The sequence below is a fragment of the Anopheles stephensi genome, chromosome 3 (genome assembly GCF_013141755.1).
Source record: "Anopheles stephensi strain Indian chromosome 3, UCI_ANSTEP_V1.0, whole genome shotgun sequence".
Classification (NCBI taxonomy): Eukaryota; Metazoa; Arthropoda; class Insecta; order Diptera; family Culicidae; genus Anopheles; species Anopheles stephensi.
Window position 1 is genome coordinate 15,850,820 of NC_050203.1, and position 20,015 is coordinate 15,870,834.

Below are 20,015 nucleotides of genomic sequence, written 5' to 3' on the forward strand. Positions count from 1 at the left end.
AGCGTCCATTCTTTGCTTCATTTTAATCATTTCAATCATGAAAATAAGACGAAACACGCCCACACTAAACTTATCCAAACCCGGCAAGGTTCGGTATATGCGAGGGCTGTGCCAGTAAAACAATGTGCGACGGAAACGGACCGTACCGTAAAATGTAAAACATTCCGCACCTTCGACGAACGGTCAATTTATAATCGTCCGCATGCTAAATGTCACGCCGGAAACAACGCGCCAAACATTGCTGCAAGATAAGCCGCAAATTTGCTTCGTTTCAGTACAGCTGACGCCAACGTAAGCAGTTTTCGTTAATCAATCGAATGCCATTGTGCGAAATTCTTCAAGCGTGGGAATAAATGGAACCGTCGGGGCGGGGGAAACTGCAATACTGTTAATTAGCAACAGAATTTTGGTTGCTGAAGGAATGTTTTTTTAAATGTTTCAATGCTATCGGAATGTTTGAGCAGTGGACATACAAAAAAAAACAGACGGTTGTTTTGTTTTGGTGAAGATATTGCGTCACGCTTGTTCGGTGAATTGCGTGAGCCACCAGGCGTCTCCATCGATGTTTCACTAATGCGGAATGCGAGTAACAAAAGCAACTTTTCTTGCTAATTTTTTTTTAATAACTGGAGCACAATGCTTCAGCTTCAAAAATTAAAAATTCCTACCATTTCATCAATATTTTCAGATGATCGGTTGCGAGGGAATGGCAAATGCTTAATCTATTATAAAATACAACAATAAGACCCATCAGCTTAAACAATCCATCCCAAAACAATCGACTTCCATTACTCTATTTCCAACCGATTTTGCGAACATTCATCCCACAATAAAAGTGGCAAAACTTTCAATTCAATTTACTAATTATTATCGTTCGACGGTTTAAAAACGAAGCCCCGCGCTCACACCACACTAAATTCGCACACAGTTGGTACACTCTTCACGCACATTCCGTCACCACCCCAAACCACAGTTAAATTGTGAAAATTAACTAGATTAACTACGCACAATATCAATAGCCGGCCGCTGTGCCGTCCGTTCCACCCAGACGATAATCCTACCGTAATGCTTGATGTGAGCCGTAACTCGGTTTTAATCCTTCACCAATTTACAGCCGGGTTTTTTTTGTCTTTAACTGAGATCCTTCCCTCATTCACCAGCGGGAGAAGCAGTACAAAAATAGGGCAGAAGTAGTAATCCCGGGGATGAAAATGAACCGGGAAAACTCATTCTTCTAATTAAACTTCAACGCATTGTTGGTGTTACCATCATCAGCCCATTTCTCTCTCACGCTCGCTCCCGTCTGTCTGTCTGGCTCGTTCGCCATTACCGTAACCCTCGCTCCACCGAAAGCAATCCTTTTACTGGACCGTTTTTCGACAACTACAAGTGCTAAGGCACCACCGAAAAAAAAAAAGAACAGCAAAAAGGCAACAGGACGGCTGCCGGAGAGGATGAGATTTCCCTGTCGACCGAAACAAAACCGGCACCTAATTAATCAACCAACCGACCGTCTCGATGGTTTTTGCCAAGCAGTCCGTAGTAACTTTTTCCCTTTGCTGGTTTACTTTGTACCCCTTACTCTGTTTTCCCCGAGCATTCACTCGAATAATCTCGCCAGCAGCTCTTTATAGAGCTATTTCAATTTCGGTTGATGCTATTTTTTCCGCTTCTTCTATAAATTACAAAATCAGTGAAATTTCATTTTGACACATTTAACCGACCCGCTCGTGCGTTTATCGAATCTAATTTCGAATGTCATTCATTTTCGTCCACTTTCAACCTGCCCACTTTCCGGCCGTGCGTCTACTTGAGCGCTAGAGCGACATTGTTCTGTGCGGGATGCCTTGTGCCCGGTCCCATGCGACGCACAACAATAAACTTTCACTGCAACAAAATGTTAATCACTCGACTCGTTTGCGTCCGGGACACAATCACCCTTCCGATGTTTCAAATCCCACCCACCACCCAAAAAAAGCTTCCCTATTTACGGGGGGGGTGAAATAGTGTTGAATGTAATTTTGCCCTCCCCCGTGCCGCACTGCGTCCGTGAGGCATTTTTCGAAAATTGAAAACGTGAGATAAGGGACCGTGCTCGCTCGAAACTTACGCTAAAATTAGCAAATGTTTTGCACTAAGAGGGCAGGGCGTTTTGGACTCGCCAGGAGTGTCACGTTTTAGTTTCGTAATGTAGGGGGGAAAATGGTGGAAAAACAGATTTAAATACCACCGCCACACGTGCCCGCTCTCGAAAGCAAGCTGCTATTTCTGCTACGTTCAGCATACGTTTACCAGCGGATAAGCTGTTTTGCAACAACGCCATCATCATCATCATCGTCGCCAGTACAGCGACGCGGGAGCAGACCATCCCCAACACACGCACACTCACACAGATTATCCATCGAATGTGAGCGAAACGAAGCTTTGGTGGTTGGAGTTGGGTTTTTTTTTATTTGCCACTGCTGCTGCTTCTCCCACAATAGGAGAAACAGTTTGAATTTATAGACAAAATTCCCACACCCGGCAGCGGTGGTTAGCGCTTGGGCTAACCGGGAAAACTGCCACCGTTGTCCCCAGCGCTAACCACACCACCACGAGTAGGCGAGATGAATTGTTCGCCGGCTGTTTTCCCGGTGCCGAAAAAGGAGCGTGGAAAACTTTATCCCCAAGCCAAGCCGCCCGTGTCGTCGCGTGCTGGCTGCAATGGCTTCATTACGTTTTGGTGCTGACTGTGGACCGGTCTGTACCGAGTGTGGTTTCGCTTATGCATGACTGAAATGAATCAAAACCACATCAGAAAACGAAATGTCAATTTCGACAAAATGGTAACCGCTCCTGGCAAGCAGCGTAAGACGAGCGCGAACCTGAATTCGGAAGCTTAAAGGTAAAAAGGCCCGGTACCGAACGTATTGCATCGATGGCACACAAGGAACATATCGAGTGAGCAAGTGTGGTGTAGAAGTATTATGTGCCGTGGAAATTAAGCCACCTGCTGGGAGCGTGACGCCCATACGTTGTGTGGAGGGGAATTTTTTTTTTTTTTTGTTGGGAGGATGCTAACGATTTCTTGTTAATTTTCGGTAGCTTTGTGTAAGGTGTGTGCCTTCCTATTCTTTACGCTCATCAAGAGTTTGGTCGTACATTCCAGGAAAACTATAGTTCAGGGTCGGTTAGCTCGATATGCTTCGGGAGCGAACGATTCCAAATAACTCGTTTATTTTTGTCTGGGATAATGTTTTGCGATCATGAGGTTTTTTGAGAGATTTATTGTAATGTTTACTTATCGCAATATTGAACACTGTAGTCAGTAAAAGTCTCGAGTAGGCCCTAAGTAAAGCATGGTACGCTCAATGTTATAGCTAAGTGGCACAAAAATGGTCAAGAAAAGGATATCTCGAGCCGTTTTCCAAATCAATGTTGTTTATTTTGTAATAATATTTACCTCATATAAAACAATCAAACTTTTAAAAAATCAATTAAATTAAGTCTAATTCTTGCAACCAATTTTATTATCGACTAAATTAACTCTACTTGTTTCCATTTTTTTATAAATAATGCGCCTTTCGAATGAGTCTTTTTTATGTTAAAAAACATCAAAGTCGACACGAAAAGGTTTTATTAATTAGTTAATGATTTATATGCCACATAGATTATAAAATATAGGCCCGGAAATTGGTGGTCCTTGGCAGGGTTGAGTGAAGTTTCTATTTTGCCTGAGTGAATTGCTTTTGTATTGTGGGTTGCATACTTTCAGGCTGATGTTTGTAATGCATCCTACAAGCTATAAGTTTGAATGATTTTTTTACTTTAGCAAGGCTATTTACAATGCTTTTCTGTTTTATTCTGCTAGGATCGGTTAGTCATTCCTCTTTCCGGAGTAAAATCGGTAGCAATCTACATAAAAATGAAATAAAATAATCGAATGAAAGTATCTCTGAATTCGCTTCTCATATTTTCCCAGTACGAGATGAACGTATGGAAATGTGTTGTTTTTTCCTTGCATTCAACTTTCGTAAACAAAACGACCCAACGTAACGCTGTTGGAAAATAATTAAAATTGATCCTCTACAAATGGAACCACTTTCGACCCCATTGCGCATAGATGCAACCCCTTCACAGCAGACCCCCATTAGACGTCTTTCGATCTGTTCGATCGATTCAACCTCCGGCAAATGCCCGCAAGCGCTGCAGCATTTGCACTACCGTCCTAACGAGGTGTGAAGAGTAAATAATTATTTGTGCCCGTAGCGTGGGCCTGCCGTACGTACATGCATACGACCGTACGGGGAGCGATTGTACGCTTCCTACACCGCAACTATCGACAGGGGCCGTATTTTATACGGCAAAAACTGACCATAATAAAATTAACACTAACCACCGAGAGCTATGGCTCTTTGCTACGCCATGCATGCAGCTTTCTCGTAACTGCCGTGTGAGTGTGTGTGGGTTTGACTCTTGCACGTGGTTAGAAACACCGGAAACCCAAGTCCCACTCAACGTCAATCCAATTAGGATGCAATTTCGGGCATCGAACATCGAACCACTTACTACTGCTACTGCCGCCCGTCAGGTTACGGGTTTCGGCATTCAAAGTTTAAAGGTTCTCTTTGACCGAGTATCGAATGCGACAAAACACAAATTCAAACTGGTCTGACCTCGCCCTCCACCTCGTCAAACTCTCTCTTCTTTAGAAACAGAAGTAATGCACACAAACACGCAGACAGCCGGTGGGAAAGACTCTCTTGAAGACACACACACACACAGCAAAATCGAATGCCGTAAACGGGCATTTCCGGTGACGGTGCGGAAAAAGCGACCACAAAATTAAACCAAACACTACACAACGTGCCCAGCGGTGCAAGGCAAAGAACGAGAACAAACGGACATCGACGGATCCGAGTGCATCCCTCTGCACCTAGCGGCACTGGTGGCGCACTGGCATTTCGCTGTGTTCTGTGGTGGGTAAGATGAAAATGCAAATTATCTGGCCAACCGACCGATAGACACCGACCGATGTTTCGATACGCCGGTGGTGGTGGTGGTTTCGCCCGCGATGAACCCCCCTCCCAGTGCGCGAATCTTTCGTGTGAGGATGAGTTGATAAGTTTCTAGTACGCGATTGGCGGATGTGATTAACTGAAAAGAAGATTTATGGGCTCTTGGAAGTAAAGAAGTATAATAAAAAGAGGACCTCCTTCTTCTTTGATGGAGCTTTAACTTCAAGAAGTTAAAGGGCTTGCTATTTCTAGCTTCCCAAACTCGATTACACGGTGTCCCGCTATTTTATGACGCTTTCCCAGACAATTTTGAATTTGTCCCGAGATGTCCGCCAATTCCTCATTTATTTTTGGATTCATCTCGAGCTTAGGAAAAATATTTGAGACACTCTCAATACATTGAAACACGCTGTCGATACCCCTGTACATAGTTAGGCAGTCCGGATAGGATTCTATACCTGATTGTGCTGGCCAGAGGACTGTACGTCAATTTTCAAATTGAACAGTTTGATATTCGAATTTGACGGTTGAGATTGTAGGGTGGATTTGAATTCTTTAATTTCGAAACAAACGAATAAATAAATAAATAAATAGAATAGATGAAGATATCTTGAGAATATCTTAACCACGTAGCCTGGAATTTTTATGTGTCTCGAATGTTTCGTAGCAGTGCTTTCAATTTGACATAATTGTCTCGATTCCAAAGTTTACTGAGACCGTAATCAAATCCTCTCCAGAATTTCCAAGTACGCCGTCAAGCTTTGCTTAAATAAAAAGCCAAGGAAACCAGAAAATCTATTATGGCAGACAGTCACAGAGAGTTTGCGGAGAATCAAAAGCCGATGAGGTTGTCCAGTGTAAAATAAGAAGTTACCGGTCCAGGAACAATGTTGGATTTCATACCTTTGAAGAGCATTTGGGTACCTTTTTTCTAATTTACTCTGGTGCTATCACGCATCATTCCAGGCACTACCAGAATATTTTAAAATCTTCTATATCCTACCACATCACCCGCACATAGTTACTGAGATGTTTCATTCGTAGGAACGTGTTTCGAAATTAAGTAATTAAAAATGGCCTCACCTTAACCATGCGATAACAACCAAGAATTCCTCCCTACTCTAAACTTAATGCATGTAAATCTCAACAATTTCACAAATTCCATGCACATATCATCCCACCGAAACATTCCATCTCCACTTAGCTCAACCTGTGTTCCTGGACTGTATCATCCCACTGGGAATGACACACAGGAAAAAAAGGACTCACTCACTCACTTCCAGCTTTCCGGCCCGGGGGCAGAAAATTAAACTTCCCTGCTACACAGCACGGCATGCACTCTTTGCTACGCTTTTTGCATTTCTACCTAAGTGTTGGATCGTTCCGGCCTTCCCACTGGCCGGCCAAAACAAAACACACACCGGGGACGATCTTCGACATCCCGGCCGGCAGGTGTTAGGGCCGGTTTATGCCCCCTGTTTGACTCGGCGAGAAAATCGAGGTCAGTTTGCAAAGGGAAGAAACTGATTGTGAAAAAAAGCCCCCAGTCTGCACAAGGGAAGTCGCATACCACACCATGTGGTACCGGTGTTCGGCGCGGTTCCTGCTACAAAACATTCCAACACAGTAGCACACATTCAGTTAGACATCCCAGGGCAGCCACGACCACTACCCGGTGTGGGCAAAACGCTACGAAACACAACTATTTCAAATTCTACTGTTCTCCTCCTTCGGACCGTCGGGTTCATGGCTCGGTGTAGGCGGCCGTATGCATTATGCAATGCTTACGCGGTCTTCTGAGCTGCTGCTAAATGCCGGCAGCGCGATCCGGACGGAAAAGGTGAGGGACGGCGGCACACGTCCCGTTCGGCGATTTTAATATTTCAGCAATGCATTTGAAACATTTCATTATTCATATCCGATGGATGTACCGAACTTGGTGGGAAAAACCGAAACAGGGCAAAACAAAAAATCGCAAAAACCCGTACGAGCATAGTTTAAACAAACTAGTCACAGTCGCTTATCGTGGACCGCTCACGGGACCGGGGAAAACACGGGAAAACAAAACCGGATACGGATGGGAGTGGTTTTATTACTCAATTCTCACATGCATTCGTGGCAATATAAAATGGTCGTTGTGCTTTTTAACACCGTCCCGAACTTGCTCTCTTCGCTCCCTAAAATCCACCAAATGACCGGAAGTACTCGGAAAGGAGCTCTGTTAATTGGGCATCGTCACACACACATACACACATAAAATTCGGAAGCCGTCAAAGCTAATACCGGTGCTAACGTTAATCCGAATATAATCCCAAAAATGGGCCAATTTAGACTAAGAAAGCACATATACATGGATACTCCCCCAGTGCCGAGTGGGAGCTCAGCAACATGATTTTATGGCCGCCATATCTTGCGTACCGGACGAAATCTGACGACTTGCGAGGTCACAAATGCGAGCTAATTAAAAGTGAACATAAAATTGGATGTGCGCCTTCAAACTGACTCGGGACTATTGAGGATCTTTTTTTTTTTTTTGTTAAACTTTCTTCAAAATTCCCTGATGCATGGCACTCGCCTCGCATGTGCGTGCTTGCGATGTGTTCGTTTCCTGACACATACCTTGCTCTTTATGTTTGGTACTTTGCAAACGCTTTTACTACTTTCCAACTTCTCCCCTTCTCCCAGGTGGGTTGCGTGTGCCTTAACTTTATGGCAAAGTTTTGCGAGCTGCTTATTATCTGCCCTAACATACCAATTCCGCCAATTCCGCCTGCCGTGCACGAACACGCCACCGATGGGAGTTTACGTGCGTGTTAAAAAGGCCGCACCTTCTTACGCGCCAAACGAGAGTTCGAATTTTTTATTGAATTGAAACTGATTTTACGCTCATTAATGAAGGCATCAAGCTGTGCTTTATTAGTAACACTTTTCTCACTTTTCTTCCTTTCCTTTCCTTCCCTTTGTCTGTTACAGAATACAAAATCTAGACTCGATCGTGAGGATAGCGGATCGCGAGCTGCCGGTCGTGAATACGCGCGGTGACGTCCTGTTCAACACGTGGAACGGCATATTTAACGGGCAGGGTGGTTTCTTCTCCCAAGCGCCCCGGATATACAGCTTCAGCGGGAAGAATGTGCTCACCGATATGGGATGGTAAGTAGCAGACAGGCGACATTATAGCGAATTTTCCGGCACCCCGAAAAGCCGACAAAATATTGGCAGCAGAGGGTATTTTGCTGGGTCTGTGTGTGTGTGGAATAAATCCCATTGAACTATGGGTTAATTGAACTCTTTTATGAAACGCTCGTTCGGCATTAGTATTTAGGTATTATCTTCATGGTTGATGCTATTAGCACTAGCGCCAAGAGGTATGCAAAATTTTCAAAACATATGAAGCGCCTAGAGGTATGCAATACTTTTTTAAAATTATTTGTGATTTAGCTAAGCTTTATACTAAGGATTCTAATGAAAAAATTACAATTCTACTTAATGATGTGACATTAGTACTTAACATTTCACATAACATTGCTTATGATAAAATTATTCCCCAATTGCGTGGAAGCCGATAATTGAATATCAACAAGGCTGAATATAAACCTTACTGATGGGAACAAAATTAGAGTAAATGAATGAGGAAATAATCGTACATCAATATCAGCTTTTTGAAGGAACAAACAGTAATTTAAAATAAAATTGCCAAAAATATGTTTGTTCAATTATGATTGTAAGAGATTAGGATGCTAAGTCTGGAAAGCTCAGTCTCTGATGCTCACTATTAACAATCTTAACTATTATATTATGTCGACTATGTCGACTTATGCTACTTGTTCACATTTTAGAATATAAAAAAATCATTTTCGTACACTTTTTCATAAACAAACGTCTTATGATCCCTATTGAACCTAATGTGCAATCATCACAAAAAATCTCCTTCCCCAACACCGTATCTGGATGGAATGGCACATATTTCTTCGGGGCTTACTATTGTCCGAACACTAATGTAGTTTCGCTTTCATCACATACGATACATCATGCGTGTGTGTGTGATGGTACCATTAGGATACGAAAAAAAAGTAATGCGCCACATAACAGATATCATATCCCTCCGAGATATGACGTCAAAGAAAGACCACAGCAACCCACAAAGATGTCACTTTGTCATCGGCTTAGGCATCGGGCACAGGCCACCCTTATTCCCAAAAGGGACGTCGGGAAGGCGAGAACCGAGTATGGGGAAATGGGTGTTATGAACAACGACAGACACTCACACTCGCAACATTATCTTGCTGTTCCGAGGGGCAAAACATCGAGCCACATCCATCCGGTGACCGTTGACCCAATTAAGAAGGCATTAGTGTCACACAATATAATGAGCAACATGGATTAGTTTTTAACGGGTGGGACCATTCCCGCTTCTCTTATACTATAATGTGCGCTCTGTGAAGTGTGAAAATGTGGATGCGACGAAAATGGTGCCGTGCCGTATTTTCACGCTTCGATAAAACCTCACACGAAAATGTTGAGACGCATTATTATCAAATCCCCCAAAAAAAAGGCGGTATAAAAACGAATAAATATTCGGGTTGCTTCAGCATTACGCTCAAACTTTAGGCCGAGGATCGATTGTTTTCTTTTCATTTCGGGCGGTTCAAAAAAGGTCTTCAAAAGACATTCTACAGTGTGGTACAGCATAACGATGGCTTGTTCCGATGTTTTGGCTGAAGGAAAACAATTTATTCATCTTGTTGTTCCTTTGAGAATTGGATGATTTAAGGCCATTTGATCCTGTTGCTGTCCTAATGGCGTGCTGTTTGTATACATTCGCTCATTGAAACGATTCAATCAATTTCTAATTTCTGATTGGGATCGCCTTTTTTGATGGTGCGCTTGTTCTTCTTCCCTTCGAAACGCTACCCTTCTCACCTCGATCCCTCATCGTTGAGAAAACCTGTCCGGTCGTGCAGTGCAAGAAGCCAGTGGCCGATTGCGAAAATCAACGATACCCTTGGGTAAAGTGCAGGTCCTGCCAACACAACCGTCCATTATTCGTTTGTGCAGCCGTAAATGACTCTCATGATAATTTGCAATTTATCACATCAATGCCCATAATTTATTCGTCCGGCTGTCGAACGAAAAACCTGTTCACAGCTGGCCCATGCCTAAGAAAGTCTTGGGCAAACGAATCTGCGTGGAATTAAAAACACACACACACACACACACACACACACACACACACACACAGATACACAAAATCCCCAAACAACAAGTGCACAATGCTATGAGTTGAGCTTCTTCCGGCTAGCAAATGCAATAAAGCAGCATCCAGTGTACGTAAATAGCTGGGGTGCACAACTCTGGCCATAAGGCAACCCAGCCGGGTGATGCCATTCTGTGTGCCACTGAATCCAATTAAATGACGCTACGAGATCGTCGAGCGTACCGGATGGATGCTACCACCATTCGAAAACGGGTAAAGCTATCGCCTCTATCCAATTTCGGGACAGGCCAGATTGTATCAATCATAACATAACCTTCGGCGTCAATGAATATGCCGGATTCGGATTCTTTCCGATTTTAAATCGTTTCTTTACCTACGATGGCAGGTAAAAGGTTGTGTGTGATATCTTCGAGATATCCTGACACACAAACACACACACCGAGGCACACAATAAAATATGTGTCAAATCAAATTTATCAATCAAAGCTCGAAACTGACACGTAGATCCGCAAAACCAAATCTGGTAATGGCTTAAAGGTACCCAGAGAAGAAGAGGTTGTATTGAGGGATGGGAACGATAACCCAAAGAAAAAGCTGACTTTTGTGACAGGTTTATTTTTCTACTCAATATTCTTTCCCGTCAATCACGCTGCCTTTCTCGGGGCCACTGCACTGTCGGGCGAGAGTGGTCAAATATAATGCAAATCGAAAACTTCGGATATTAAGGAGTTTGGCGAGTTTAATGATTATTTTAAAAATATTTTAACATCATATTTGTTTGAATATATCAAAACAACATACAAATCACGATGTTTTTCCCAATTATTTGAGAGTTAAAATGGCATGGAGAAATGGAGACGCCCAGTACTTAACTCGAAAGAGTGGAAATATTCGGTAATATCTTTTTTTCATCTAAGGTATGATATCGTTGGGTTTGGTATGAATAAACGTTTTACAACCTCCAATGACTGCCATTTGATTTTAAGCAATTTTTTAAAGAAAATTTTTAATTTTTTTTTTTTGATTCTACATGGAGGCGCCCAGTACTTTACTAAAATATGGAATTTTTTTAAAGAAAATTAGTTTTTTAACGGATTTTGCTTGTTTGTATATATGTAAATTCATGCCAAGAAGACATATTTATTTCTCCGATCGCATTTCGTTCCAATCCACCCCATAGTGCACTGATCTATGTTTCTTTGTGTCGGACCCAAATCGGAATTTTAGCTTCAATCCTTTGCTTTCTGTTTCCATCCCGCTCTTACTCTCGCTACCTTTTATCATTGCTTTGAAAACTCTCTTAGCATTCGATCTTGTGCCCACAGTTCCCCACCAAAAATATATCGTTTTTGTGTCGCAGCTCACCTGTCATGAATGGCACACACCAACAAAAAAAAAGGGGATGATAAAAATATTATTACACATCAGTTTGCCTGTTTGCTGCTGGCGCTACTCGAACCGATGGTGGTCAGGAGGAGTATTGGAGGGCAGGTGGTTGGGGGTCTTTACATTTGTGGTAACGATGTCAAGGATTCACCATTTCTCTCTCGAACACACACACACACGCCATGGCACTAAATGCGTTTGATAAAGGAACCATTCCTTCCCAACAACAACAACAAAAAAAGCGTTGGAAAAAGGTACCAAGCCAAATAATGAAACGTCCCACATACAATCATATATCCGGGGCATACACACATTTTGGGGTAGGGGGTAGCACCGTAAAAAAAAGCGTTGGGAAAGTGTAGCAAACCCGCACTCACACATACACACCATGCAAGGCATGCAATAAATAATGGATCAATTTATGCTGGCCACCAGCGTGGGAGGGGAAGGGGCCTGGATCTGGGATCGAAATCTTGTTAAGAGCTTTACCGTAACGATGGGTAATGAAAATTCAATATCCTCCCAGCTCTGGCTTCGGTTGCATTCGGCAAGCGGCCTGACGGGAAACCCTCAACGTCGTCTCCTGGCACAAGGGGGCCGGAAAACGTGTATTTAACCGTACCCGGCAATACTGACCGTAGTCCCCGAACAGGATTCACTACATGGGAAAAAAGGGGGCAGAAAGAGCGTTTGGGTGAGGCAGATTAATTTTGCATTATTATGCTCCCTTGATCGAGCAATTCTGCAATCAAATTTTGGAGGTCAGTTTTCCAAGAATTCTCGAAATTTCTTGCCAGTTGCTGTTAAAATAATGTAAGGGAAATTGATACCTCTGCCGGCATTTTCGTAAATGAGGAATGCGCGTTTGACGTGAAATATTGCGTAGCTGGCCCAATTTTTAACATTTAAGAAGTTTTTTTAATGTTCGAAACGTACATTAAAGGGAACCAATATATATTGAGCTTCCTCGTCGCCAGGGCGACTTTGATCAGCTTACCGGCCATTAAGACTGGTCTGGTCAATTAGGATGCCAAGCAAAATAGAGAGCGGTTTGAAATCGTCAAGATTTTGTTAAAAACCCCCATTACAGAGCACAGGCCAAAGTCAGCCTCATAAAAGTCCAAATGATTGTGGCAAAAGCCATTATTGAATATGAAATTCTGACGAACCCCTTCCAGACAACTTTGGATTACCTCCGATTCAAAGCAATCAGCAATATGGTTTGATTTGTTACGGCTTGAAATAAATAAAAATTCCCAGAAGTACTGGATTGCGCGGTAAGCTCACAGTTCCGAAAAATTGAGCAATTGAGCAAATGGGTCGGAGCTGTTCGACGCCACATTGCTGTGAGGAAAGAATGCAGTGAGAAAATATGATTAAAAGTACAGAAATTCCACCCTCAAGTAGTATGAATGAATGCCCATCTCTTATCTTAGGACCACACCTACTTAATTCTATATGGGACTTGACTTCAATAGCAATTCTTGATATAAGCCGTAAAGTCTACGATCGGTCCAGGAATATGACCGACTTCCATTGAAGAGATAATCTTGGCAAATAATCAAACATTATTTTTGATAATAAGCAACGATTGGTTCCCGTATCCAGAAGCACTCTAAGGACCAAACAGTGTGACCCAGTGATCGCTAAAATAAGACCCATAAATACAGACAATCGTTCGAGATCCAAGAGGAAGGTTCTTGGTTCCTGAGCACATTATATTCCTCATTATATTGTGCATATTCTCTAACCAACTCTTCTCTTCTCATCCCATTTTTTCCCCGCATCCAGGCCCCAGAAGCTGGTGTGGCACGGTTCCAGTGCGCACGGTGAGCGTGCGATAGACACGTACTGCGATGCCTGGCACTCGCCGTCCCCGGACAAGGTCGGGCTGGCCAGCAGCTTACTCGGCAACAAGCTGCTCGACCAGGAACGGTACTCCTGTGATAATCGGTTCGTGGTACTCTGCGTCGAGGCGGTCCCGCAGGACCGAAGACGGAAGCGAAGAGACACCAGCAGGTAACAAAAAAAAGCAAGCTTCCTAACATATTCCCCGAAAGTGTCCCACAAACAGCACCTCTTCCGGGAATGTGTTTGCTCGATTTCGGAAGAAGCTTTGTACCGGATGCGTCAAAAGTATGATTTTAAATCGATCCTGCTCTCTCTTTTTTTTAGCCAACACGAGTTTGCCAACGAGAAGGAGTACAGCCAATATTTGCAAGGAATCAGTGCACTGTAAAGTAACTCGCAACTAGACGTCACATCGCAGCAGAGAACGTACCGCCACAATACTCAGCGCATCGCATAAATAGCACCTCTTCATCCGTCGTCCAATTCATCGGTGAAAACCAACCGGAACCATCTCACCACAACATCCACAAATGCAAACGATAAATAATAAGCTAGGAAGTAACGGCTAGGAGACTAGATAAGAAACAACTAAACAAAGTTTGGCGAATGGTTTAAAAGTCGGAGGAAAAACTCGAATTCGAATACAAAACAAAAAGGAAACATGGTACGGGAAAACAGACCCCCGCGAGCCGCAACACTGCAAACTGAATATAATGAACTAATGATAATAAGTACTATTAAGGTAACAGGCCGAGTCCAGCAGACTGGAGTAGTTACTGGTGTTTGAAGTCGTTTCATTACGTTTTACCTTCATTGTTTTAGCAGTTGTAACATAAGCAAAAAGGGTAGGATTGTAAAGAGGGCGGTGAGACGAATTCCCGTCGCTGCTCGCAGGAGAAGGAAGCAAACACTTGTAAAACAAAACCACGCGTATTTAGCCCGTAAGCTACAGTACAACCGAAAAGGAGAGTAAGAGTGTTGCTAGCGTTTAGGGGGAAACAAACACAAGATTCAATTAACGCATACTAACATGCAGACAAACTGAAAAACGGAAGCCATCAGCAAGCCGAGGGAAGAACTCGGCTCCACCAAACTCTCGTCATGTTGATAGTCAAATTAATAAATGCCTCATGCACTGTACTGATTGTCTTAGCGAGCTGCGCTTAGTTTAATCGCCGGTCAAGGTCCTAATGTGCAAAGCTGATGTACTCTTGTCTTAGGGGTAGAGCTGAATGGGGTGAAGTAATTTCGCGTTCGCCCTTTGCCCGATTTTCTTCCGAGCTTTATTTTCCGTTTGTCTTCTACCTGCCACCATCTGCTACTACTAATACTATCTATCCAATAGCTATCAGCACTAACTTACTGCCCATCTTAGTGTACTGCAGTCTCGAGCGTCCCAAGCGCAAGCAAAACGGTGAACCAAATACCAAAAAAAAATCGAAGGTCGACATTGACGATAAAACAAAAACCCGTGTTGTGAATAGTATGCGTAATGTTTACAGTAAATGCGACTCTCTGTGTGTGTGTTGTGTGGGAGTTTTTTTTTTAAGGAAAGTAGCAGCCACACATACACTACCATTCTGGGGAAAGAAATACGTCTTACCGTACTTTTAAACAACTGACACAAACTCTCGCTCTCTCTCTCTCTCTTTATCTATCTTTTTCACTTTATCACCCAACCAGATCCAACCCATATGATCCTTTTCACCATTTTTCCTCCCGCGTAGTAGTTTAAACGCTCGATCTGATTTTTCCCGAGCGTGAAGCCATTTGCATATAGAATACGGAAAGAGTGAATGAGTTTCAATGCCATTGATGAACGGTGGCCATCAACGCCACGGACGGGCGACACATTTTACAAATCAGTGCGAGAACAGAATAATGTTTTAGGTGATAAGCGATTACCTATATAGGCAGTAAGCAAAACACCCGGAAGCCGTGACAGTAGTAGAAAACGTTCAAAAAAAAAGGAAGCAAAAGTCGATAGATAATAAGCTATTTAACTAATAAAACCCGGTAACGATTAACACACGGCCAAGAAGAAGGGACGAAAACCGGTGGAAAGTAAACAAAAACTAACGACACAGAAAAGTGATCCACTTTTCTGAGCAAACTTTTTCGTAGGTAATGAGTTTAAGTATTGTTTTTCTTTGTGCAGAACAGGTTGCAGAACGTTTTTCCTGTCCCTTTACTGGTCCCCGTGGCTGCAAGTGAGGTGAGGAAGTAGTGGATAAGAGATGAACATTTCCCCACACATCTGGTGTGGAACGGCGGGAAACCAATATAGGAACAACACGCATTCAGTGTGGATGTAAAAGAGCAGCAGCAGTAGTTCCGTTACCTTCGGGAAGTAGGGAGCTACAATTGGGGAAAGCCCTGGGAAAACAAATCTGAAAATTTGACTTGCTGTAATAAAAATGAAATTCAATGAGAAGAAAATGGATTTGCTTGTGAGGGCTCATTTATATGATTTTCTATCACAATTTTTAATCCGTTTCTGGAGATAAAAGTATATTTGAAAGAAACAGCTGAAATAAAATCATATTGCATATTGCTGAAATAAAATCGATGTAGAGCATTAAATAAATATTTTGCTAAAATAATTGAGGTAAAACAAGCCAGTTTATTCATTAATTTAAAAATATAAATCGAGTTTCGTGCAAGTAAAAAATTAAAATTTCCTCTGCCATGCACACGTGTCTATCAAGTAACCCGGCTAGCACGACTGAAGGCCAGGGGTATGTAGAAATCGAGCGAAATGGGGGAAAAATCCCGAAGCAAAAATCCGTCATAAAAGCCATCACTTAGACGCGTTTTATGACGATTTTCAAATTTCGACAGCTTTTCGCCCATTTCTTCCATTTCGCCCCTTGGCTGTTTCGCCGCGATTTCTTTCAGTGTGTGCGTGTCATCTAGCATGAATGTGGCATTGTGCGTGTGATTGTTACCCTTTATTCAAAGTCACAGCTGAAAACATAAACATTCAGATTTCAAGGCGCAAAGCAGCATTCAAATTCGACTCAGCAGTTTCACCTGGAAAATAAATAAATAAAAGTAAGTAAGATTAAGTGCATGACAATGAATCAAATTATTATCATACTTACATAAAAAATAATAAAACGATTGATTATTTCAGCCAAAATATAATGTCGGAACCACCAAAGAAAGGGTGCCTTTTTGCACTGCAACAACTGCCTTCGGCTGTATTATGCTCCACAGGGGCAATTGTCCGTGTTTTTGGACCGCGAACGTCATCAAGACCGACGCCGGAACCGTCTTTTGCCCCCGATGCTGGTTCCATGGATATCGCTACGCGACCGGCAGGATCGGTGGAACAAAAGCGAGGATCGCAGCCGTCCACTAGTGCGACGCCGGCACCGGCATTTGTTCCCGCTGCAGGTTCCATGCGTGTCATTCCGCGGCCGGCAGGATCGTCTGCGACGTCGGAATCTTCTACTGCTCTCAATGCTGGTTCCGTGGATATCGCTACGCGTCCGGCAGGATCGATGGCACAAAAGCGAGGATCGCAGCCCTCAACGAAAGCGATACGTGGGATGATTCTTGTGCCTGCTAGTTCCGTGCGTGTTGTTCCACTAGCGACCACAAGTGTGACGCCGAAATCGTCTGTTGCTTCAGCTGCTGGTTCATGCGCGCATGACGTTGCGCGACCGGCAAAAACGACTGTCGTGCATCAAGGATTCCGTCAGCCGTCACCAAGCATGACACCGGAACCGTGTGTTTCATCATCACCGGGATCAACATTTCAAGAAGAGCAGTCGTCAGCAAGCAGCATTCATCCGTCCACGGTATCTATTAATGTAAATAAGAACACAGAGTTAGTTCAAGCAAAAACAACTTGTCCTGGGCACGATTTTTGTTCACACTGTTTATTATTAAAACTGGATGCCCGAACCGCCCAAACGGCTGCGATAGTGAATGAAATTTCGGCCACAATACACCCGATGAAAGGCGTGCGACGCAATGCTCAAACCATCCCGATACAATATATAAGCAACGAAGAGTCACTGGACAGGTTTGAAGAGCATCTTACAGATGAAAATTTGTTTTACACCTTCATACAGCGTGCGGATGCTGAATTATCCAGCCAAAACGCGAAAAGCCGACTGCATGAAGTGTTGGATATAATGTTCGACAAACAATTTTTAGCCAAGTGTAGCTGGCTCGGATCGGGTGGAAGAAAAATAGCCTTCAAAAACTATGTACATACTATGCAATTTTTAAAAAATGTAGCCACAAACCACATGGGCGTAGAAGTAGATATAAACTTCGTAGAAATGTACATAAAAAAAAAGCTTGCATATGCTCCTAAAAGAGTAGCAATGCAAGGCATTAGAAAAACTTTCAGTCGCACAAGACGCACTATGTAAATTTATATTTAAGTTATTATTTAGTTTAAGTTTTATTTAGTTTTTATATTTCCTTTTGTAGTCTCTTAACGTTTTAATTTTTGTTTTTTTTTTTAATTAGAACGGTCGTATTGCCTTTTTCATATTTACCAAACATAGGTTTAAGTAGTGTATATATTTAATTCTGACTATCTTAATTTTATTCGTAGCTGCGTCCTGCGTATAGCAAAACGATCCAAATGGGATACGTTGTTCGATCCGGCCACGTGAAAGACTGCTGTCATATAAAATTATGACAAAAAATGTGATACGAAAGTAACACAAGCTGTGATAAATTAAACACTGACTAAAACCTGAAACAATCACGTAAACAACTAAGTCAATTATGTATGTGATAAAAGTAAATATTTAATATTGAAAGGTTCATCAGTATACTGATTGCCGCAAATACAATGTAATATACACCAGATTATATGTGATTATTATTTATTTTTTCGAAAACAATTACAATATTACTTTTTATTATAACATAACAATTGATAATTCAAAATATTACAGTTATTCATTCAACTAATGTCTGTATGAGAGGTACAAATACATAGTTCGTGTCGTCCGTTTTAATAGCTACTAATTTACACTTGATATCTGTTGATGAAAAAACTATCGATTCTATGGTAAGGTCGCTTGTATTTGCCTCATATATGTCTTTCATCATAGGCGAACAAAAGAATGTATGAGTTTCTGTCATTTTGTTAAATGCTGTCCCATAAATGTTAATCGTTGATCCTATTTTTTCTGCCTTACAATATTTAGCAATATATAAATCCTTAGTTAAAAACCAATTACCTTGAGTACATGGATATAGACGCATATTATAATTTACATGCAATGTTACTCCACTACGTCGATATCCAGAAAATAGGAAACACGTGCCGCACTGTGATGTTTTCCTTCTACTGTACATTTTTGGCACCCATGTTTATGATTGAAGTATGCAACACCTAAAAGAAAAAAGATAATTAATATACTGTGCTAGTTATGCGAAAATTACATTATGTAAATGCTTCTCTAACTTACCTTTTATGAACGCACGCGCTGGTGAATCTGCGATGATAGCTCTAACGCGTATTTGGATGAGCTTATCGGCTATGACGAATGATGGCTAATTGGTTCCGGATCTGGAATGCAAAAGATGGATATTAATATTGCAATTAAATATGCTTTCATGTAGTCAATCTTGTTCTTACCTTCATACGTGGTTGCTGCAGGAATGATGTTAGCACCGAATGAACTGCTCTCGCCAAATAATTCTGCCTCTAGTTTAGCGTTATTAGCTTTGATAATCTTGCTGGTTTGGCCGGTTCGACGCATTCTTTTGACCGACATTGTTACACTTCGAACACTACTACAAGGAATGCACTTGAGAAATGTAAGCAATTTGCGTCACTTAATCGCAAACGTATGTAAGTTGCTTGATAGTTAACGCAAAGCTAGAACAAATTCTCTACACACTTGTTCACTATTTTTTTCACTCAGGAAGTTTGTAACACTGTCACGCGCGCAGATAAAGACACCGATTGTAGCGATAACTCGAACCGAATGAACACGAAAACGACATTTGCATATGTATATAACCAACGACCAACGAATAGAATAGTAGAATTTGGTATATGCTATCGTAGGTATCGGATGAAGAATTGTTTACATTTATTTGTTGTGTAATTTAGGTACATGATTTAGGTACATGTTTCCCTCCTTACCAATTGACATTATGGTAGGTAGAAGGAAAGTTCTACAACAACAAATGTTAGCAACAGCTAGTAACGCGTATATACATAGATATGAGTTGTTTAATCTTACCTCTTCGATATGTATAATATATGTTGACCTAGCCGTGCAAGAAAGAAGACAGCCGAAACAAAATTGGTTGCTTGAAGCTATGGGTGGAGGTAGGAAAAAAATAGGTTAAACAAGGTGTAATATTAGCGCAAATGAAATAACAGTAGGCGTTGCTATGAACACGGTAGTATGGAAAACAATACGTTACCTTTTTCTGCCCGGTAATGTGCAATTCGAATGAAATATGATGATCACAAAACAGTAATACTCTTGGCGTTGTTTACACACATATTGGGAAGATGCTGGAGTATCAGCCACACACACAGCTTTTTTGAAGCAATTTTTGTTTTTCCACGG

The 20,015-nt window shown here is 42.0% G+C and overlaps 1 protein-coding gene across 10 annotated transcripts in view; it reads left to right on the forward strand.

Annotated features, from left to right (window-relative positions):
• LOC118509818 (collagen alpha-1(XVIII) chain) overlaps positions 1 to 15,891 on the forward strand; it is a 189,726-nt gene extending 173,835 nt beyond the window's left edge. For all 10 annotated transcript variants that reach the window (XM_036050971.1, XM_036050970.1, XM_036050975.1 and 7 more), the window contains 3 exons: positions 7,971 to 8,150; positions 13,393 to 13,620; positions 13,777 to 15,891. In XM_036050971.1, coding sequence (XP_035906864.1) covers positions 7,971 to 8,150; positions 13,393 to 13,620; positions 13,777 to 13,840 — 472 coding nt within the window. In that variant the 3' untranslated portion in view covers positions 13,841 to 15,891. The remainder of the gene's footprint in view (positions 1 to 7,970; positions 8,151 to 13,392; positions 13,621 to 13,776) is intronic.
• Positions 15,892 to 20,015: the final 4,124 nt, after the last annotated feature.